We start from the raw sequence: 22720 nt of genomic DNA on the forward strand, positions 1-22720 counted from the left end.
CCCACCTCATCCCATTCCCTCGGGGCTGCTCCCTGAGCTCATCCCATTCCCTGGGGATTGCTCCCACCTCATCCCATTCCCTGGGGGCTGCTCCCACCTCATCCATTCCCTGGAGGCTGCTCCCACCTCACCCATTCCCTGGGGATTGCTCCCACCTCATCCCATTCCCTGGGGATTGCTCCCACCTCACCCATTCCCTGGGGGCTGCTCCCTGAGCTCATCCCATTCCCTGGGGGCTGCTCCCACCTCATCCATTCCCTGGGGGCTGCTCCCACCTCATCCATTCCCTGGGGGCTGCTCCCACCTCATCCATTCCCTGGGGGCTGCTCCCTGAGCTCATCCCATTCCCTGGGGATTGCTCCCACCTCATCCATTCCCTGGGGGCTGCTCCCTGAGCTCATCCCATTCCCTGGGGGCTGCTCCCACCTCATCCCATTCCCTGGGGGCTGCTCCCACCTCATCCATTCCCTGGGGGCTGCTCCCACCTCATCCCATTCCCTGGGGGCTGCTCCCTGAGCTCATCCATTCCCTGGGGGCTGCTCCCTGAGCTCATCCCATTCCCCGGGGGCTGCTCCCAGCTCATCCATTCCCTGGGGATTGCTCCCACTACATCCTGTTCCCTGTGGGCAGCCCAAAGCCCGGCTGGGATTTGCACATTCCCAGCAGCTCAGGGAATCCCGGAATGGCTGGGTGAGAAGGGACCCCAGAGCCCCTCGAGTGCCACCTCCCACGGCTCCCGGTGTCCCAGCAGGATCCCCTGGATGCAGCCCCTGGTGCCTGGAGAGGTTTGGGGAGGGCCCAGGTGGGGCTGAGCAGGTCCCACAGCGCTGGAGACCCCCCAACTTCCACAGACCCACAGGGATGGAATGCTGGAACCACTGAGGCTGGGGTGGCACTGCAGGGGCTTTGAGGGCCCTTCCCACCAAACCATTCCAGGACTCCGGGATATTGGGCTGGCAGGAGATGGGGTCTGGCCTCCTTGGGAGGAATGCAAAGCTAAGAATGCATCCCTGAGGGAGAATTCCTAAAGAGGGAAGTTCAGGCTGCTGAGGAACAGCTACAAGAGATGCTGGAGTCCCCACTCCAGGAGGGATTTCAAAGCCCTGCTGTGGACGTGGCACTTGGGGACACGGTCAGTGGTGGCCTTGGCAGTGCTGGGAATGGTCGGACTCGATGTTCCAAGGTTTTTCCAACCCAAATGCCTCTGTGATTCTGTGATTCGATGCCTTGGGAAGGGCAGAGGAACACATAGCCACCCCCAGGTGCTGTGAACTCTCTGGAAAATCAGGATGGCTACGAGTGACCGAGAGCAGGGACAACCATTCCCCACCCAATAAACCTCCCCAGCCTCCAAACCAGGACCCAGTTTGGCTCCAGGGTTTTTTTAAAACCACAATTTCCTGCTTACAGGAGGGTTTGGGGCCTACATGGACACACGTGGGATATGTCAGGATTTACACCATCCCGAAGGATATTGCTCACAACTCCTTACTCTGGCAGGGCCAGGGGCTCTGAGACACCCAGCAGCCTCCTGCAGCTCTGCCTGGCTCCAGAGGGGAAATTCAGGCGAGTTCAACCCCCTCAGCCCTTCCCCAGCCCTGGGAATGGGCAGGGACCGATGGAAACAGCACAGCTTGCACTGGGAGCCGCCCCAGCTCAGGGCAGGAACGATCCAACAACCCCACCGTGTGCAGAGGTGCTGGCTTCGACCCTCCAGGCTGCCACGTCCCTCCCAAACCCTTCTTTTAGGATAAAATTCCGTCCCTGGAAGGACCCCCTAGCAGCGCAATGCAGGTTTGGAGCGCCAATGCCCTGGTCCCAGCAATGCATTGCCGAGGCAGGAAGGGGATCCAGGCACAGGAGCTGCTCTGGAGGCAGGGGCACAGCGGCAGGGCCCACTGCAGCTCGGCACAGGCTGTGCAATCAGCTTCTCCAGGTTTTATTGGGAAGGGGCTGGCAGGAGCTCTCCCAGAGCCTCGGGCAGAGCCCCAGCCCCGCCGTGTCCCTGGAGCTCAGGCTGGGTTTCCAAGCAGAATAAATAGGATTTGGGGCCAGCTCCTCCCAGCAGCCATGCCCAGGCACTCCGGGGAGCTCTGATCCCCGCGGATGCTCCAGCCCCTCCTCTGGCCCTGCCCCGGAGGAACAGAGCAGCAATTGTCCATGTCCAGCCATCCTCCTCCTCCTGCCCCCGCGGCTGCCCGGGGCCAGGCACGGCTCTGTCACCTCCTGCCCGTGCCCCTGCACGGCTGCTCCTGCTGCTCCCGGGCGGGACGGGCATGCCGAGGGTCCGAGCACGGGTGAGGATGGGGTGTCCGGGCGGGCCCTCCTGCCCTGCGGTGCCACCCAGGGGCGGTTCGGCGGGGACAGCCCCGGCCCGGCTCTGCCCGCGATCCCGGCCGGCCCGGGACAGCCCGGGACGGGTCTCCAGGAGCCCCCCGGCTCAGGGGTGGTGCAGCACAGTCTGCAGGTCCTCGGGCAGCGAGCCGATGATGGTGTCGATGTAGAGACCCACCCTCTGCAGGGTCTCCTCCTTGACGGGCAGGTGCTGGCAGCGAGCCCTCACCTGCAGGAGATGGGGATGGACACATTCCAGGGGCCTTGCCCCTCTGCTGGGCTCTGCCTGCTGCAGCTCGGGATAAACAGGGGCAGGAAACGCCACCTGAGCCTCGGGAGGGGAAGGAGTTCTCTGGATCCTCCTATTTCTGAGGATTTCACACAAACACCAAAATTCCCCGAGCTTCCCAGTCCTCCAGGTTTTCCATGGCACAGGTGTGATCTGTGCCCCGGATTTCTCTCCCCCCAGACAGGAAGGAGTGCAGGGGGAGGCAGGGAGGGAGGGACTCACCAGCTTCTCCCGCAGCTTCAGCACCAGGTCCACGATCTCCACCTCAGACTTGTCCTTCATCCAGGCCACAATGTCCTAAGGAGAGAGTGGCTTCCCTCAGGGATGCTTCCCAAGGGATTCCCCTAAGGAAAGCCTGAAGGTGATCAGGGGGTTTCCATCCTCATTCCTGAAACAGTGACAGAGCCCCTCCAGTGCCACCATGGGCAGGGACACCTCCCACTGTCCCAGGGTGTCCCAGTGTCCAGCCTGGCCCTGGGCACTGCCAGGGATCAGGGGCAGCCCCAGCTGCTCTGGCAATGCCAGCCCAGGCAGGAATTCCTCCTTGCCAAGATGCCACCCATGGCTGCCCTCTGGCAGTGGGAGCCATTCCCTGTGTGCTGTCCCTGCAGGCCTTGTCCCCAGTCCCTCTGCAGGCCCTGCCAGGGGCTCTCAGCTCTCCCGGGATCCTTCTCATCTCTAAACTGAGTAAACCCAGCCCTGTCCCTGTCACCCAGCGCCTCACAGCCACAGCCCTGTCCCAGCTCTGTCCCTGTCCCTGTCACCCAGCGCCTCACAGACACAGCCCTGTCCCTGTCCCTGTCACCCACCGCCTCACAGATGGCCTCCAGGTGCAGGGCCTCGAGCTTCTGGGTCATCTCGCGGTGCCGCTGCCGGAACCAGCCGTCGAAGTTGGGGGACTTGAAGAATCGCCTGTGGAGAGGCCAGCAACTGTGAATTGTGGGGTGCTGGAGCTGGCAGGGACCCGCAGGGCAATCCTATCCAACGACCCCACCCTGTGACCCACAGCTCCCTGAGGTGACCCTGGGAAGGGCTCAAGGGGGCCCTGGGCTGGCTGGGGACACGCCAGGACAAGGGCACAGATGCCCACAGCAGCTGGGGCTGCCCCTGATCCCTGGCAGTGCCCAAGGCCAGGCTGGGCACTGGGGCTGGGCACATGCTGGCACAGTGGAAGTGTCCCTGCCATGGCAGGGTGGCACTGGAGGGGCTCTGGGGTCCCTTCCACCCAGCCCATTCCATAATTCTATAATTATTGTTTCCGATCACTTTCTGTGATTTTTTTCATTCTCTATCTGCGCATTTCCCATTTTCCTTCCTTGGGTATCCAACTTCTGCATTTTTCCCACTCCTATTGAACCAAGTGTCTTCTCCATCCCAGTCAGAACCAACTATCCAGGAAAACCCTGGACCAACTCCCCTGCAGGATCTCCACTCATTTAAAACACACGAACCCCAGGCTGGATTTGCCCTGGATTTGCTCTCCCTGAGCATCCTGAGTTAATCCATGCTGAGTTCTGCAGGCCCCACAGCTCCCAGTGCTGCTGCAGGGTTTCCTGCCCATTTGGACAGGCCCAGCTGGGGGTGGGATCAGGGTTCTCACCTGTAGAGCCCCAGCCAGTCCCCCTTGAGCACACAGGTGAGCTGGGGCCCAGCGTGCTCCAGGCTCTTCATGAAATCCTCCTGGCAGAACGGGCGGATCTGGGGGGGATTCTGCACAGGAAATCCACGTTAGTCCATGGAAATCCATATCAGAGAATCCCAAAGGAAACCAGGAAAACAAGGGCTGCATTCCCAGTGGGAAAGGAGCCCAAGGCACTGAGGATAAAAACCGCCCAAGGCTGATCCTCACGTGAGATTCCCAGTAACTCAGCTCCTGGTAAAACTGGGAATATCTGTCACAAGAGTTCTTTCAACTTTTTAATGAATTTTTAAAGGAGTGAAACCCTCTTCCTTCTACAGGGGAGGTTCCCAGGAGCGTGCCCAGCACCCTGTAACCACTTCCAATCCCAAAGGGAAGGAGGACTGGGAAGTGCATCCTACCTTCCACGGAGTGATGGCCCTCTGCAGAGGCATCAGGCTGGCCATGTAATGCTCCTAAAACAAGAAAAGATAAAAATAAAAATAATAACTTCCAGGTGAGGAGCCTCTTGTGGTGCCCCCGGCAGTGCCCAAGGCCAGGTGGGCAGTGGGGTTTGGAGCACTGGGGACAGTGGGAGGTGTCCCTGCTGTGGCAGGGGATGGGATGAGTTTAAAGGTCCTTGCCATGCAGCCCCTCCAGGGTTCCCTGCCCTGGGCTCTGTCCCAGGCGCTGCTCCCTGTCCCCCCAGGCGTCCCTGCACTCACCAGAGGGATGATGAAGCTCTGGGTGAGCTCCAGGAGGTGCCTCCTCAGCAGAGCGCTCTGCACCTCCGAGGGGCGCTTCCGCTGGATGCCCTGCGCGACAGAGGGGACACCATGGCACGGCCGTGTCACACGGGGTCACCCACGGCACAGCCGTGTCACACGGGGCCACCCAATGTCACCCATGGCACAGCTGGGTCATGTGGGCTCACCCAATGTCACCCATGGCACATCTGGGTCACACTGGGTCACCCAGTGTCACCCACGGCACAGCTGGGTCATGTGGGGTCACCCATGGCACAGCTGGGTCACACAGGGTCACCCAGTGTCACCCACGGCACAGCTGGGTCACACAGAGTCACCCATGGCACAGCCGTGTCACACGGGGTCACCCAGTGTCACCCACGGCACAGCTGGGTCATGTGGGCTCACCCAGTGTCACTCACGGCACAGCTGGGTCATGTGGGGTCACCCATGGCACAGCTGGGTCACACAGGGTCACCCAGTGTCACCCACGGCACAGCTGGGTCATGTGGGCTCACCCAGTGTCACTCACGGCACAGCTGGGTCACCCAGGTGTCCCCTCACTGTCACACACAACCTGCAGCTCTGCAGGCACAGAAGCCTGAAGTGCTGCACAAACTCCAGATCCCCAAATCCAGGTCCCAAACTCCAAATCCCATAGCACAGACTCCACCCTCCACTCAAACACATTAAAATTTCGAGTTTTACTACACAAAACCTGGGGGTTTTTTTTCAGGACTTTTTAAATATAAATTATTCCCACTCAGTTTATTGCTAGCACCAGGATTTAATCCTCAATATCAAATGGAAATTCCTAAACTGGGCAGGATGAATGGACCCATTACAGACTAAATCATCCCAAAGTGTAAGTCCTGCTCCTTTGGAGAGCTCTGTCTGATCAAATGGAGCTCTTGGCAGTTTCCCACCAGGACAGGGTGGGAGGTGCTTACCTTCAGCAGCCTTTTGATCAGGGTTTTGTCTTTGTGAAGGAATGTTTTATAGGAAGTGTAGATTCCTGGGTGGGAAAACCATGGCATCAGGAAAAATCAGGAGTCACAAATGGACACAGCTCCCTGCTGCCACACCCCACGGGAAGGGTCAGTCCTGAGGGGTTCCTGAGGCCTGCACCCACCTGGTTTGGTGTCCAGGGTCTTCAGCTTGGCCAGCTTCTTCACCTTCACCTGCTTGGGCAGGTCTCCTGTGCCACACAGCGGGGACAATTCAGGCTCTGTCCTTCCTGCTGGGACTGCACCTGGGGACACTCAGCCCTGCCCCTGCCCACCCTCAGAGCAGTCCCAGCTCCCTTCCCTGCTGGAATTCTGGGATCAGGATGTGCTGAAAACCAGCTCCTCCTCCCCAGGGCTGCCTTGGCTTCCCAGCCAACAGAGGTGCTCGATAAAGGAGAGGAGCTTTCTCTCTCTCCACCTCTCTCAATTTCCTGCCCTGGAAGCTCCAGGACAGCAATTCCTGCTCCCCACACCCTGCCCCAGCTCCGTGCTCATCCTGCACATGGCCACAGCCAGAGGTGAGCTCCTGTGGCTGCTGGGCTCTCCCAGGAGAGAAAACCACTGCCAGGGCAGCTCAGTGCCCAGGTGAGCAGCACTGACAGCCATGAGGTGCCCAGGTGAGCAGCACTGACAGCCATGGAGTGCCCAGGTGAGCAGCACTGACAGCCATGGGGTGCCCAGGTGAGCAGCACTGACAGCACTGAGCCATGGAGTGCCCAGGTGAGCAGCACTGACAGCCATGGGGTGCCCAGGTGAGCAGCACTGACAGCCCTGGAGTGCCCAGGTGAGCAGCACTGACAGCCATGGGGTGCCCAGGTGAGCAGCACTGACAGCACTGAGCCATGGGGTGCCCAGGTGAGCAGCACTGACAGCCATGGGGTGCCCAGGTGAGCAGCACTGACAGCACTGACAGCCATGGAGTGCCCAGGTGAGCAGCACTGAGCCATGGGGTGCCCAGGTGAGCAGCACTGACAGCCATGGGGTGCCCAGGTGAGCAGCACTGACAGCCATGGAGTGCCCAGGTGAGCAGCACTGAGCCATGGGGTGCCCAGGTGAGCAGCACTGACAGCCATGGGGTGCCCAGGTGAGCAGCACTGACAGCACTGACAGCCATGGGGTGCCCAGGTGAGCAGCACTGACAGCACTGACAGCCATGGAGTGCCCAGGTGAGCAGCACTGAGCCATGGGGTGCCCAGGTGAGCAGCACTGACAGCCATGGGGTGCCCAGGTGAGCAGCACTGACAGCACTGACAGCCATGGGGTGCCCAGGTGAGCAGCACTGAGCCATGGGGTGCCCAGGTGAGCAGCACTGACAGCCATGGGGTGCCCAGGTGAGCAGCACTGACAGCACTGAGCCATGGAGTGCCCAGGTGAGCAGCACTGAGCCATGGGGTGCCCAGGTGAGCAGCACTGACAGCCATGGAGTGCCCAGGTGAGCAGCACTGAGCCATGGAGTGCCCAGGTGAGCAGCACTGACAGCACTGACAGCCATGGGGTGCCCAGGTGAGCAGCACTGAGCCATGGGGTGCCCAGGTGAGCAGCACTGACAGCCATGGGGTGCCCAGGTGAGCAGCACTGACAGCACTGAGCCATGGAGTGCCCAGGTGAGCAGCACTGAGCCATGGGGTGCCCAGGTGAGCAGCACTGACAGCCATGGAGTGCCCAGGTGTGCCCAGGGAGCAGAGGGCACACAGGTGCAGGGCATGAACGTGAGGGCATAAAGGGGTGGGCAAAGACCAGCAAGGGCAGATGCCTGCAGCCGTCTGAAGTGGTGTGGTGTTACCCTGTGTGGGCAGATGCCTGCAGCCTTCTGAAGCAGTAAGGTGTTACTGTGCATGGAGGAATGCTTAAAGCTTTCTGAAATTGTGTGACGATGCTCTGTGTATTATGGCTGTCATGACTGTGACACCCTGGCAGCCACCCTGGCACCTGAGCTCCCCTGCAGGCCCCCTGAGCTCCCCCTTCACCCTGAGCTCCACTGACAGTCACCTTGAGCTGCCCTGGCTCACCTGACATGCGGGGCTCGCCCACCCGCAGGATGTGCGGCCAGTGCTGCAGGGTCTTGATGAAGAAGGGGTTGGTGACGCCCACGACGATGTTGGGCCTGGAAGGAGGGGACAGGCTGAGCGCCGGTGGCCCTGGCTGTCCCTGGGGAGAGGTGGCAGGGCACACGGGGCACTCACGGGGCCTGGGTGCGCGTGGTGTATTCCTTGAACTCGCTGTCGTGGATGGTGAAGTAGGGCCGGAAATCGCAGCAGTAACGCAGCGGGGCCAGGCAGCTGCAGGGACAGGCACAGAGCCATGCAGGGTCACCCCGGGCGTGGCAGGGTCACCCTGGGCGTGGCAGGCTTATCCCGGGCGTGGCAGGGTCACCTTGGGCGTGGCAGGGTCACCCTGGGCGTGGCAGGGTCACCTTGGGCATGGCAGGGTTATCCTGGGCGTGGCAGGGTCATCCCGGGCGTGGCAGGGTCACCTTGGGCATGGCAGGGTTATCCTGGGCGTGGCAGGGTCACCTTGGGCGTGGCAGGGTCACCCTGGGCGTGGCAGGGTCACCTTGGGCATGGCAGGGTTATCCTGGGCGTGGCAGGGTCACCCTGGGCGTGGCAGGGTCACCTTGGGCGTGGCAGGGTCACCCTGGGCGTGGCAGGGTCACCTTGGGCGTGGCAGGGTCACCTTGGGCATGGCAGGGTTATCCTGGGCGTGGCAGGGTCACCCTGGGCGTGGCAGGGTAATCCCGGGCGTGGCAGGGTCACCTTGGGCATGGCAGGGTTATCCTGGGCGTGGCAGGGTCACCCTGGGCGTGGCAGGGTAATCCCGGGCGTGGCAGGGTCACCTTGGGCGTGGCAGGGTTATCCTGGGCGTGGCAGGGTCACCCCGGGCATGGCAGGGTTATCCTGGGCGTGGCAGGGTCACCTTGGGCGTGGCAGGGTTATCCTGGGCGTGGCAGGGTCACCCTGGGCGTGGCAGGGTAATCCCGGGCGTGGCAGGGTCACCTTGGGCGTGGCAGGGTCACCCTGGGCGTGGCAGGGTCACCCCAGGCCAGCACAGGGTACAGTCCCTGCCCTGGGGCCGTGCCCACCCTGGAGCTGCCACGGCCCAGGGCCCAGGGCCCATCCTGCCCCCCTGGCCACCCTGGGATTGTGCCCAGCAGCTGGCACAGCACCCCCAGGACCTTTCCCAGCTTTCCAGCCCCCTGCCCCAGCCTGGAGCACTCCAGGGACTTGGGCTGAGCCCAGGGCAGCACCTGGCACCTGGCCTGGCTGACCCTCTCTAGGGATGCTGCTGTTTTTGGGGTTTTGTGCTAATGCAGAGCTCTGAGCTGGGCAGAGAACATTCCTCAGGGCTGGACCCATCAGGGGAGATTCCTTTGTACTCCTCTCTATCCTCGCTGGAAAATGAGCGTGGAATATTTGCAGCTTGTCTTGCAAAGCTTCCAAGAGCAAACTGAACCCAACCCAGGTGAGCAGCACAGAGTGCATGTGGCAGGGAAAAGCTGCCAGAATTTGGCGTCACAGCTCCCAGTCCCTCCCACCCTGTGGGTGGTACCTGGTGAGGGCCAGGACCATCTCTGAGGACATGGTTGGGGACGGTGCCATCACCACCATGGGCTCCCCCAGCAGCATCAGCTCCCACAGCATCTGGATGTGGATCAGCACTGGCTGGAAGCACCTGGGACAATGGGAACAATGACAGGGTCAGTCAGGATGGAACAGACACGGCTGTGGCCTGCAAGCCCCCCCAGGTGTGCTCCTGTCTGGGAATTTGAGGTCTAGGATGGACTTTCAGCATTCCACAGGGAAATTCAGCTGTTTTCACCTGGGCTGTCACTCACTTGTTTCATACAAGTTTAAAGGAAATGCTCTAAGCACAGTCAAGCAATCTGTGATCAGAGTGGAATGGTTTGGGTGGGAAGGGACCTCAAAACCCATCCAGTGCCACCCCTGCCATTCTGGGGCCTCCTCTGGGCTCTCTGCAGCAGCTCTAGGTGCTGCTGCTGTGTCCCAGGGCTGGGGCAGCACCTGAGGGGGCACAGGGACAGGATCCCCCTGCCCTGCTGCCCACACTGGGCTTAGCCCAGGGCTGGGGGGTTCTGGGCTGGGTCAGGTCCAGCTCTCACCCCCAGCCCCTCTCCTGGCCCTGGGGCTCTGCAGGCACAACCCTCAGCTCAGAGGCTGCCCAGAATCCCAAAGGAGTCCCTGGAACACAGCAGTGTTTGACTGTGCACCATCCCTGTGATGTACGGGATGCTCCCAGCAGGGAGGGGGCGGCAGGTGGAGGGGAGAGGGTTGGCAGGAGCCTCTCACCTGAACAGATCCAGCTCATGAACACTGGGGAGAACCAGGGGGGCTGGTAACAGATTCTGGATGAGGAAGGGAGAAAAGGCTGTTAGTAGCTGTTAGTGAACTGTGAGGAGATGGGAGCAGGCTGCCTGGAATTCCACCAGCCAGCCACAGGGAACACAGGGAACAAGGCTCACACCCTGAGGTGGGCACAGCACTCAATCCCAAACCAATTCCTGTGCCTGCAAACAAGGAAGATTCCCTTCTTTTCCACATGGGAAAGGCTGCCCATGCCTGCTCCTTTGTTTTCCAGGGTTTCCTCCGGTGGGAGAGTGTTTGAGACACAGCAGAGCCAGCGGGGTTAGAGATGTGGCACCAAACCAGTGTTAGTCAGAGAAAGGGGAAAGGAAGGAATCCAAACCAGAGCTGAACCAAAACACTGAAGCAAATTCAGAACAACTCCAGGGTGACGGCAGGAGACCCAGCAGGGCCTGACTTCCCAGGAAAAGCAAAGGGAGCAGTGAGCAAAGCACCCGGAGTGGGTGCACAGAGCCCTGTGTGACTCCAGGCAGGAGAGACTGGCGTGGAACTGCTGAGACCACACTGATCCCAGCCCAAAGGGTTCCCAAGAGGATTCAGGATCCAGCTCCTCCCGCTGCTCCAGCCCCTCTCACCTCCTGGTTGCACTGCTTCACTGGGCTGGAGCCTGGCTTGTCCACCCGGGATGGGATCCTCACCTGAGGGGCAAGGAGAGCAGGGATCACACTGGGTGGGGTGGGACTGGCAGGGCAGAAACTTCCCAGGCACCATTTCCAGCTGGAAGGGCTGTGGGGAACGTGGGCTGGGCAGGGATTTCACATGCAGGAACATGGAACACAGGTCCCCAGGTACCTGGATGACAACTCCCATCACAGGCAGGTTCAGGGTCTGGCCAGGCACTGGGGGTGGCCACTGGTCGATCTCGTTGCACACTGAGGGACACAGGGAAGGGAAGAGATTCACCTGAGGGAAAATCCAGCTCATCCTGGCATTCTGAAAGGGAATTGTTCCCTCTCCCAGCTCACACATCCCCCTGGCTTGTGGCAAACCCAGAGCTGATAGATCAGGATGAAATCAGGCGCAAAAGGCCTGATGGAGGCACAGCAGATTCCTGGCTTTGGGAATACACTGCATTCCTTGGGAACACCCTGCATCCAAACTGCCAGCCCCATGCCCTGCCTCCCCACAATGCCTCCTTTACACCTGGCTATCCACTTGGACAAGCAGGAGGAGGTTCATCCCTGCTGGAATCTGCTCCAGAATGAAGCCCTTTGGAGCACGGCAGCTGTTTCCCAAGACCCTCCCGATGCAGCCCCTCTATCCCAGGCTGGAATCCCTGCCCCCAGCTCACCTGCCTCCAGGCAGGGCTCCAGCTTGTCGAAGTACTCCGGAGCAATCAGCTGCAGCAGGCACTGGAACAGGTTCACGTAGGGAAGGCGGGACACGAGCACCAGGGACTGGGAATGGCACATCTGGGATCAGGACCCCCCTGACCCCAGTACTGCACATTTCTGTGCTGCTTAGAGAGGGGGGAACTTAAAAACCCCAGCACTAAATCCATGGAGCAGCTCCCAAGCAGCACTTTGGTGGAATTCCTGCTGCCACCTGCTCCTGAGCCAGGAGTTGGGAGAGCAAAGGGATGGGAGCATGGCCTGGCAAAGGAGCAGCTGGAGAGGGAATAAAACTCAGTTGCTGGTGGGTTCAAAGCTCCCAAAAACCATTTCAGGTGGAGAAGCACAAAAGAGTGACTCCTGAAATGGAATTGGGCAGATAAACAAAGTCAAGGAATGCTGGGGAAGGACAAAAGAACTTGGAATAATGAATTGTGTCCAGCAAGGCCTTTTTTGTTCTAACTGGGACCTCCTTGTGAAATAAATCCCTGGTTTTTTACAGCTGTCCCAACCCAGCCCCACTGGAGGTTTCATTGTTGCATTGACTGTCCTCTTCCCCTAGCCATTAATGAGTGCATTAATTAGGAATGCAGGAGTCATTTAAACCCCTCCTGTCCAACTCCAAACTTGGCCATTTGAATTCAAACCTCATCCAAGTGTGATAATTCCTTCCCTGAGCAATCCCACTGTTCCAGTGGAAAACTCACTGGTTTAGTGGGGATGGAAAAACTGAATTCTGCATTAGCAGGAGTCAGAAAGGAACTCCTGGAGGTGGAGGGCACGAAGCTCAGGACACTGCTGGGACTGAGATGTCCCCATGGACCAGCACAGGACAAAGCTGGGCAAGGGGAGGGTCTGGGTGAAATCAGCAGGAATTTCCCCATGGAAAGGTGGGTCAGGCCTTGGCAGGGGCTGCCCAGGGAGCTTTGGGGTGCCCATCCCTGGAGGGGTCCCAGGAACTCCTGGAGGTGGCACTCAGGGCTCTGGGACAAGGTGGGCACTGGGCACAGCTGGGGCTCCATGGGCTGGGAGGGCTTTTCCAGCCTCAGGGATCCCGGGGTTCCAGACTCAGCACTGACCTTCTGGAAGTAGCCCCTCCTCATGGAGCTGTCCTTGACCTGCCGGAAGTACACGTACCCAAAATAGTGAGCAGCCTCTCGCTGCAGGGACAGAGGGACAGGGAGGGACAGAAGGACAGGGAGGGACAGAGGGACAGGGAGGGACAGAAAAAGAACAGAGAGACAGTTAAGGACAGCCCAGCCCCACTGCCCCCAACCCCTCCTGAGCCATCCCCCTGCTCTGACACCTCCCAGCCCTCCAAGAGAGCTTTCCATGGGGGCACAGGGAGAGACACAACTGGAGCCAGGCTGGGAGAGCTGGGGGTGCTCACATGGAGAGGGAGGCTCCAGGGAGAGCCCAGAGACCCTGGCAGGGCCTGCAGGGGCTCCAGCAGAGCTGCAGAGGGACTGGGGACAAGGCCTGCAGGGACAGCACCCAGGGAATGGCTCCCACTGCCAGAGGGCAGCCATGGGTGGCATCTTGGCAACGAGGAATTCCTGCCTGGGCTGGCATTGCCAGAGCAGCTGGGGCTGCCCCTGATCCCTGCAGTGCCCAGGGCCAGGCTGGACACTGGGGCTGGAGCAGCCTGGGACAGTGGGAGGTGTCCCTGCTTCAGCTCCCTCTCCCAGATTTGCCAGGCTGCCCCTGTTTCAGTTCCCTCTCCCAAAATAACTGAGGTCTCCCAAATTCAGTTCCCTCTCCCAGTGGAACTGGGGTCTCCCTAATTCTGCTCCACCTCCCAAAATAGCTGGGGGTCCTCCTGACTCAGTTCAGTTCCCTCTCTCCGATTCAATTCACTCTTTGATCCCCATGACCTAATTCCCTCTCCCAGCAGTTCCCTATCCCTGATCCAGTCCCACCTTTGATCCCATTCCCAGTCCCAGCAGTTCCCTATCCCTGATCCCATTCCCTGTCCCAGCAGTTCCCTGTCCCTGATCCAGTCCCACCATTCCCTGTCCCCTGATCCCATTCCCTGTCCCTGATCCAGTCCCACCTTTGATCCCATTCCCAGTCCCAGCAGTTCCCTATCCCCTGATCCCATTCCCTGTCCCAGCAGTTCCCTGTCCCTGATCCAGTCCCACCTTTGATCCCATTCCCTGTCCCAGCAGCTCCCAGTCCCAGCAGTTTTCTGTCCCGCCCTCCCTCCCTGTGAGCACGGAAGGCAATCCCTGAGCTGAGCCGTCCTTGTCCCGCAGTTCCCACGGCCAGGAGCAGGAGGGTTTCCCCGGGGACCCCAGCCCCACAGCATGCCCGGCTTTGCCCCGGCAGGGCGAGGGCCAGCACCCACCTGCAGCGTCACCGGGGCCTCCCGGTTGTAGCGGCCGTCGTCCTGGAACGGGGAGCCGCGGGAGCCCCCGGCCTGGCGCAGCCGGAAGCTGAACTGGGTGTCCCCGAGGCCCCCTGCGACAGGGACACGGGGACGGTGACGGGGAATGGCTCCAGCGCAGAGGGAATGGGGGCCGTGGGGAAACCCAGCAGGGAACGGGGAGGGATGGGGGAGAAACCAAAGAAATCCGAAAGGGAGAGCAAAGGGAAAAAGGAAGCAAAATGGGAAGGAAAAGGGAAATGGAACTATAGAAAAAGCTTTTCCCTGGCAGGGTGGGCAGGCCCTGGCAGCTGGGGCTGCCTCTGGATCCCTGGCAGTGCCCAGGGCCAGGCTGGACACTGGGGCTGGAGCAGCCTGGGACAGTGGGAGGTGTCCCTGCCATGGCAGGGGTGGCGCTGCAGGGGCTCTGGGGTCCCTTCCCACCCAACCATTCCAAGATTCCATGAAAATGCAGAAACCCAACCCTCAAAGCCCCAGGGCCTGGCTGGACGAGCAGATTTATTTCTCATTATCCCTCTGTGAAGTACAAACTCAGGTTTGGGAACATTTCTGCTGGAAGCGTCCCCTCCCCAGCTCCTGCTCCCAACCACAGGAATGTGACAGCTGCCACCCCTCCTGGCCACATTGGGAATTCCCTTGGAGCACAGGTTCCCACCCAGCAGAGCGTGGGGGGCTCTGGCTCAGCCCCAGGGTGCTCCCTGCAGTCCCCCCGGCCCTGCTGCACCCCAGGGACTGTCCTCCCACCAGGGACACTTCTGTCACCCCCGGAGTCACCCACCTGAGTAGGAGTCTGGGAAGGACAGGTAGCAGATGCTCGTTTTCTGCAAAAAACCAACAGCCAGTGAGACGCTGGAGAGCCGCTGGCAAAGGAGGGAGGAGGGAAGGAAGGGTGGTCTGGTTACCTCCTTCTCGGTGAGCCTGAAGTCATGGGGATACACCAGCTGTGGAGAGAGCAGAGCCTGTCAGCCACTGTGCCCACAGCTCCACACACACCTCCTCCCTGACCCCAGCAGAGCCCACGGGAGAGCACCTGGGATGATTTAAACTCTGAACCTGGCACTGAACCCGGCTTTATTTGCATTTCTGGACAGACCCAAAGGCTCCTGGTTTAGATTTATTCCTGATGGCTGAGTGAATGAACAGCCCCAAATCCTCTGGGAGCACTCCAGATGTGCAAACATCTGTTCTGTCAGCAGCAGGAGAGGACACACAGGAGGGACAGGGTGGAGCAGGAGCTGGGAAAGAGCAGGGGGATGCACTGCAGGAATGGGGAACCAGGAGGGCTCAACAGCCATGGCTGAGACAAATCCCAAATGGAGGAATTCTATAACCTGGATTTGATAAACTTGGAGGGCTTCTCCAGCCTGACTCTGTGCTTCTCATAACCCATGGAGATCAGAGAGTCAGGGAGTCCTGGAATGGTTTGGGTGGGAAGGGACCCCAAAGCCCCTCCTGTGCCACCCAGCCATGGCAGGGACACCTTCCCCCATCCCAGGCTGCTCCAGCCCAAGTGCCCAGCCTGGCCTTGGGCACTGCCAGGGATCAGGGGCAGCCCCAGCTGCTCTGGCAATGCCAGCCCAGGCAGGAATTGCTCATTGCCAAGATGCCATCCATGGCTGCCCTCTGGCAGTGGGAGCCATTCCCTGTGTGCTGTCCCTGCAGGCCTTGTCCCCAGTCCCTCTGCAGGCCCTGCCAGGGGCTCTCAGCTCTCCCGGGATCCTTCTCCTGTTCAGGCTGGGCATTCCCAGCTCCCCCAGCCTGGCTCCCTGGGAGCTGAGGGGCTCCAGCCCTGCCGCAGCTCCATGGATTCCTCTGGGCTCTCTGCAGCAGCTCCAGGTGCTGCTGCTGTGTCCCAGGGCAGCTCTGGGGCAGCTCTGCAGGTGGGGTCTCGTGGGGTGGGTCCTGAGGAGGATCCCACAGAGCCCTGCAGAAGTGCAGGAACTGCAGTGGAGCAGAAGGAGCTGGCACAGACCAGGCTGAGCTGGATCTCCCGTGTCAGCCTCAGGACTGCGCTCCAGAATCAGCTGCTGGAGCTCCCTCGGTGCCTGGCTCTCCTCTCCAGGCTATAAATAGCCCGGGTGGCCCCGTGCCAGGGGCTGGGAGTTCACCCAGCTCTGACAATTCCCGCGGGCCCCTCGGTGAGGGCAGCGCTCCGGCCCAGCCAGCCAAACTCCCGATTAACAGTGCTGCTGATGAGAGCTGAGCTGAGCTGAGCTGAGCTGAGAGACAACAGCCACCAAAACCCCGGGGCCAAACGGTCCCTGAGCAGCTCCAGGGACTCAGCAGGGAGAGGGAGGGCTGGGATGCTGCAGTGGGAAGGGACTGGGATTGTCCCAGGGCACCCATCACCTCCCTGCTGCCCCTGTTCTGTGCCAGGACCCCCAACACATCCCCGTGGTTGGGACTAATGAACCCCACCCAAACATTTATCCTGATAATTCCCAGGGAATCATGGCCTGGACAGCTCATCCTGGTCCATCAGTGAATCCCAGGAATTGTGCTTTCCTCAACATTTGCTGCCTAATTCAGAGCAGGACTTGGGACAAGGCTTCAGCTTCTCCTGCTGGACTCTGGGGGGGCTTTCTGCAAGAGAACATTTGGAAAATCAGGCTTTAACCTCCAGGGCTGGAATTGATGATCTCAGAGCTCCTTTCCAACCTTAATCCCTCATCTCTGCTTCCCCTTCACTTTAACTCTGATGTTTCTCTATGTTTGGGGCATATCCAAAAGTTCAAAACTTCAAATCCAAGCCAAAAGGAATCTCAGTCACTATAACTTTTCAAAACCCAAAAAAAGGCAAATGAAAAGGAAATTAGGATGTGTAGAAGTCCTTGGATGTCTCCAGAGCAGCCCAACAGGGCTTCAATCACATCCTAAAGTGTTTATTTGGTTATTTGAAGGGGGAGGGGCCAGGAACAGGAATTCCATTTAACTCCTGCCTTGATTTGGGTTCTCCTTTCCTACAGCTTCTCCACTGTCCATGGAAGCAGAATGGGAATCGTTGAATTCCAGGATCTTGGGGCTCTCCCTCAGTCTGCTGGATTTCTGAATCTCCCAGAGCTGAATTTCAGAGACCCTCCAGGTTTGTACCCACAGAGACCCCCTGGGTTTGTATGGCCAGACCCCCTAAATTGGTACCCCCAGAGCCCCCCAAGCTTCTCCTCTTGCTGGCTTCCCTCCCCATGTCTCATCCCTGCTCCTTCCCCTTCTCTCTGGGATGGAAATCTAAAACATTTTTCCAAAGGAAGGTGGACAATGGGGCTGTGTCATCCCCACTGACACGTTCCCAGTTTTCCTAAGTCATTTCTGCCACAGAAGGAACATTTTCCCACTGAAACTTACGCAGGGAAAGAGAGGAAAAGAATGAAAATTCCTTTCCAGGGATGAACAAACAACATTCCTGCATCCCTCATCCACAAAGGTCCCTCCTCACAAAGGCAGACAGGTGAGAACCCTGTACCTTTACACATCAAAACACAACTACAAAGCGTGAATTCGCCATGTTAATTATCATCCCGATATTCTTCCCTTTTTTGGGGTACTTCAGGCCTGGTTTTGCAGGAAAAAGGATCAAACAGGTGAAACTCGGGTCTGGAGGAGATTTTTTTATTGACTTTGAGGCTCCAGGGAAAGAATCAAGTGTTCAAGGCAAGGGAGCAGCAAAAAGGTGGTGTTGGTTCCTCCTGCTTCCCATTCCCTTTGGAAGCTCCAGCATTTAAAACTAGGAAGGCTGAATTCTCTGAAAACCAGATCAATCTCCTTAAAAAGGGCAGAGCAAGGAGTGACTCCCACAACCACAAGAAATAAGAGGAAACTTGAGGTGGTGCCTCAAGTTCAGACAAATCCACACTTCCCTGCTTTCCTCAGAGAGCAGCCCCCGAGGAGCCCAGCTCATCCCAAACCCTCCTGCAGGACCAGCACTGGGAACTGGGAACAGCTGTCCAGCCCTTCCCATCCCAATCCCACCCACAGGGGGCTCAGCCCTGCTCCAACCCAGCCAGGGCACTTCCCGTCCCTGGGAATCCTGCGCTGACACCTCCCTGCCCTGGCTGCTGGGAATGTGTGTCCTTGGAATCCTGGAATGGCTGGGTGGGAAGGGACCCCAGAGCCCCTGCAGTGCCACCAAGGCAGGGACACCTCCCACTGTCCCAGGCTGCCCCAGCCCCAGTGCCCAGCCTGGCCCTGGGCACTGCCAGGGATGCAGGGGCAGCCCCAGCTGCTCTGGCAATGCCAGCTCGGAGCTCTCCCTGGATCCTTCCCTTCCCTCCCAGCTGGGCTCCATGGGACGTGTCACCCTGGGCAGGTTTTATTCCATGAAGAGGATCCATAAAGCTCTCTTGGATGCTTCCCTGGCCCCTCCCTGCCCTGTGCACCCCCCACCCCACAAAGATCCCATTCACCCCAAATCTCTGCTCGGGCTCCGCTCCCCTCCCTGTTCGCTGCCTCCACCCCAAGCCTGATCCCCCTGTCCACACCCCCAACCGTGATCCCGCTTTCCCCTGTCCATTCCTGATCCCGTTTTTCCCTGTCCATTCCTTATCTCGCTTTTTCCTCTCCATTCCTGATCCCGCTTTCCCCTGTCCATTCCTTATCTCGCTTTTTCCTCTCCATTCCTTATCCCGCTTTTCCCTGTTCATCCCTAATCCCCTCCGTCTCCATCCTTAATTCCCCTTCCACTTCGCCATCCCTGATTCCCTCTCTCCCCATCCCTGCTCCCTCCACACCCCCAGTCCCCGACTCCCCTTGTCACCTCCCTATTCCCCATTCCCGACCCTCAGCCCCATCCCCGATTCCCCGTTCCCTCTCCCCATTCCCGTTCCCCTCCTCTCCATCCCGGCTCTCCTCACAGCTCCGCTCCCTGAGGCGGAGTGCCCGTGCCCCTGGCGCACCTCCATGGCCTGTCCCAGCTCCAAATCGAAGGTCACCACACACACGCAGTCGATCCATGCTGCGAAGCGGCCCCAGGGCAGCGGGGAGGCGGCGGCGGCGGCGCGGCGGGGCCGGGGCCCGGCCCGGCTCAGCGCGTCCATGGCGGCGCCGCCCGCCCGCGCGCGGCCCGCCCCGCGCCGCGCCCCCTGCCGGCCGGGAGGACCCCGCCTCAACGCGCCCCCGCCCTGCCCCACGGCGCCCCCCGGCGGCCGGGAGGTCCCGAGACCATCGAGACGGGAGTGGGCGGGGCTGTGCGGGTGTCATGGCGGCGGCGTGAGGGCTCCGCGGGGTTGGGTCTATTGAACCCGCGGCGGCTTCACCGCTCGGCGCCCGGCCCCCGTGTGTGCCGGCCGGGGCCCGTCGGACTCCCGTGTGTGCCGGCCGGGGCCCGTCGGACCCCCGCGTGTGCCGGCCGGAGCCTCCCCGGCCTCCGCCTGTGCCCGGTCTGAGCCTCCCCGAGCCCCCGTTCGCAGCCCCCGGGTCCTGCAGGGCCGGTTTTAGGAGCGCTCCAAACACCCTTTAGAAAAGACGCTGTTTGTTCCCTGCCGGGCGTGAGGAGGAGATTTCCACAAAGCAGGCTCACGAAGGGGTAAAAAATGGCATCTCTTTTACCAGAGAAGTTGCACAGGCCCGCCCCGGTGTAACTCGCACTCTCCACCTGCCTAACGCACAACTCGTTGTGTGACCTAAGCTGACCCAGCTGAAAGTTGACTTTCGCTTTGAGAGAGAGTTCTTTTATTGAGCGACTCCTATTGTAGAAGTTACCTGACGGCTCGGTTACGTTTACAAAGGTGAGAAAGTGACGCCGATTCCTTTGGGAGCAGTTTTCCCGGGGGTGAGGATGCACCGGGGAGCCCCGGGGCCGGGAGCTGTCCCGGGGGTGTTGGTAGAGCCGGCACGGGGGTGTTCCAAGGCAGAGGGCAAAGACTGACCCGGGATTGTTAGTTGCCGAGATTTTTGTGCGATTCCAGGCACGTGAATGCAATGCACGAGCTGCTTGCTGCTCGGGGACATCTGGGAAATATCGGGGATGAATCACAGAGCTGTGGCAGGTTTGCTGAGGAGCACCCAGGCACTTTGGGGGGTTATTTATTGCCAGGGTCAGGCCCGGAGCACAGGAGGAGTAGGAGCAGTGTAAAGAGAAAGTGTGAGAAGGAGCAATTCCACCCTGGCAGTGCCCAAGGCCAGGTGGGACAGGGCTTGGAGCACCCTGGGACAGTGTCCCTGCCCACAGGACTGCGTGGGCTTTGAGGCCCCTTCCAGCTAAACCATTCCATGATTCCAGAGTCCCCATTGGTGTCCAAGTGACCCCGAGTGTCCCCCCAGACACCCCGGGTGTGTGGTGTCACTGCAGCTCCTGGCAGGAGCTGTTTTCCACAGGAATCCCATGGCCAGGCTGCCGAGCTCCCACAGCAGCATCGCCCCCGTGGGTTTGGTTATTTATTTTTGGCACTTCTTTCCCCCCCCCCCGTGTTGTTTGTTCAGTTTCAGCCCTTTAATGTCCTTGCCCCACCTGCCCTGCCCCTGTCAAACTCCCCTGGTCAGGGAGCAGAGGAGCTGCACCTAAACACTGCCCTGTCCCATGAACTGCTAATTAATGCTGATTGTGATTTATTACAGGCTTGTAATAAAGCCTGCAACACTGCATTTATACTTGCCACACTTGGAGCTGATTCTTGCCACACAAGGGACAGGGGGAAAAGATAAGGAAAATACGAATTAAAAATATTGGACATTTTTTCCTCAGTAACTCTTTGTCCCACAATAAAAATCAGTTTTAATCTTGTCCCAGGGGTCTCCCATGGCTGATTTCACTGCAACCACACAAACATTCCCATCTGGCCAAGCAGAAGAAAATTAACTGTGAATAAAAAGGACAATAAAAGTGCTTAGAACATCTGAGAAGTGTAAAAGTGAGGGCTGGAGGGTTTCCATTAGAACGGGAGCAGAGCCCTGTCTCTGATCAGGGAGCTGTCAGGAACAGAAGGTCACACCCAGCATCCCCATTCCTTCACTGGGAACTTCCCAGAGCCAGGAGGCAGGACAGGCAAATGTTGGAATCACAGAACCAGGGAATCCTGGGATGGCTGGGTGGGAAGGGACCTCAGAGCCCCTGCAGTGCCACCCAGCCATGGCAGGGACACCTCCACTGTCCCAGGGTGTCCCAGTGTCCAGCCTGGCCTTGGGCATTGCAGGGATCAGGGGCAGCCCCAGCTGCTCTGGCAATGCCAGCCCAGGCAGGAATTCCTCATTGCCAAGATGCCACCCATGGCTGCCCTCTGGCAATGGGAGCCATTCCCTGTGTGCTGTCCCTGCAGGCCTTGTCCCCAGTCCCTCTGCAGCTCTGCTGGAGCCCCTGCAGGCCCTGCAATGTGCTGGGAGCTCTCCCTGGAGCCTTCCCTGCTCCAGGTGAGCACCCCCAGCTCTCCCGGCCTGGCTCCTCAGGAGGTTTCCATGACCTCAGGACCTGCCCCAGAGCGGTTTTGGTTTCCTGCTGTTGAAACCCCCGAGCCCTCAGGACCCCTTTGCCCACCTGCTCTCGGTATCCCCCGGCTGGAGCCCTGCGGGGCTCGGGCTGTGCCCAGCCCAGGCTGCCGGTTGTGGCCAGGGGGGGCTGCAGAGCGGGATTTCCCGCAGGGCTGAGTTTGGTGCCCTCAGGAGAGGCTGTGGGGGTCCGATGGCAGCAGCCGGCTGGTCCCAGAGCCCGGGCTGAGCCGGGGAGCTCCGGCTGCTGCTGGACCATATTTGGGAAGGTCGGCGGTGCAGCCCTGCGAGAGCAGCGCCGGTGCCGAGCGCGGAGCTGCCGGGGCAGCGCTGGGGCCGCCGCTCATCTCCCCGGCAACCCGGCAAACACAACATTGCCCAACCCTGCCGGCTATAATTAACCGTGCGCCCCGGCCCCGCAGGAGCCGCTGCCCTGGCCGCCCGCGCTCCCGCGCTGCCGGCCGGGATAGTGTGGATAATGTTCCCCGGAGCAGCGAGGAACATTCCCTGCAGCCCCGGGAACGTGCGGGGTGCCGCAGGCCAAGGAATGTGAGCTGCTCATCGGGCTCTTTGTGCTCGGGCACTCGGAGCCGTGGGATTTGAACCAGGCCCGGTCACTCGGCCCAAAAGGCAGCCAGAGAGAAACTCCGGGGTTTGGAAAAGCTCCCAGAGCAGCGCTGGGCGCTCGGCAGAGTCTGTGGCTGCGGGAGAAGGGAGGAGAGCTCGTCCCCTCCTCCCTGCAGGGCCGCTCAGATTAATGTCAAACCGGCGCTGGGAGATCCTGTTCTGATGCCTGCTGGAGGCACCAGATCACGCCTCAATCCGAGCCAAGAATAGATCCCAGAATTCTTCATCATCCACAGCCTATTCTGGGCTGCAGCCTCCCACCCAGTGTGTGCCCGCTCCCGCTGGGAATCCTGCTCAGGCTCAGCTCCATCCCTGCTCCAGGGCTGGGGGGCTCTGCAGGCAGAGTGCTCCTTGTGCTGGGGGGCTGCCCTCACACAGAGCAGGGAATCCTGCAAGGGTTTGGACTGAGGGGTCCCTGATGCCCCCCACTGCCACCCTGCCAGGGACAGGGACACCTTCTGAGAGTCCAGCCTGCTCCCAGCCCCTCGCGTCGGTGCTGAGGACATTCCAGCAGTTGTTCCCAGTGGGATCCAGTGCCCTGTGCCACAGCCAGGGCACAGAACCGTGGCCTGGGGTGTCTGTCCCTGTCC

The 22720-nt window shown here is 60.1% G+C and overlaps 1 protein-coding gene and 1 long non-coding RNA gene across 2 annotated transcripts; one reads left to right on the plus strand and one right to left on the minus strand.

The window, feature by feature from the left end:
- Window positions 1-1923: 1923 nt before the first annotated feature.
- DENND6B (DENN domain containing 6B) lies at window positions 1924-19120 on the minus strand. Its single transcript, XM_063153583.1, has 20 exons — window positions 18980-19120; window positions 14993-15031; window positions 14869-14911; window positions 14052-14164; window positions 12784-12864; window positions 11665-11770; window positions 11166-11245; window positions 10949-11011; window positions 10299-10354; window positions 9541-9663; window positions 8178-8273; window positions 8004-8098; window positions 6120-6185; window positions 5938-6002; window positions 4967-5056; window positions 4664-4717; window positions 4224-4333; window positions 3433-3535; window positions 2846-2920; window positions 1924-2563 (listed from the first exon to the last, which is right to left on the minus strand). The coding sequence occupies exons 1-20, from the start codon at window positions 19118-19120 to the stop codon at window positions 2441-2443; spliced, it is 1722 nt and encodes a 573-aa protein (XP_063009653.1). The 3' UTR covers window positions 1924-2440.
- Window positions 6559-7423, plus strand: LOC134416948 (uncharacterized). The gene is made up of 4 exons (XR_010027475.1): window positions 6559-6746; window positions 7264-7293; window positions 7326-7364; window positions 7395-7423. It is a non-coding gene; the product is annotated as an uncharacterized LOC134416948 (long non-coding RNA).
- Window positions 19121-22720: the final 3600 nt, after the last annotated feature.

The sequence above is a fragment of the Melospiza melodia genome, chromosome 4 (genome assembly GCF_035770615.1).
Source record: "Melospiza melodia melodia isolate bMelMel2 chromosome 4, bMelMel2.pri, whole genome shotgun sequence".
Taxonomy (NCBI): Eukaryota; Metazoa; Chordata; class Aves; order Passeriformes; family Passerellidae; genus Melospiza; species Melospiza melodia.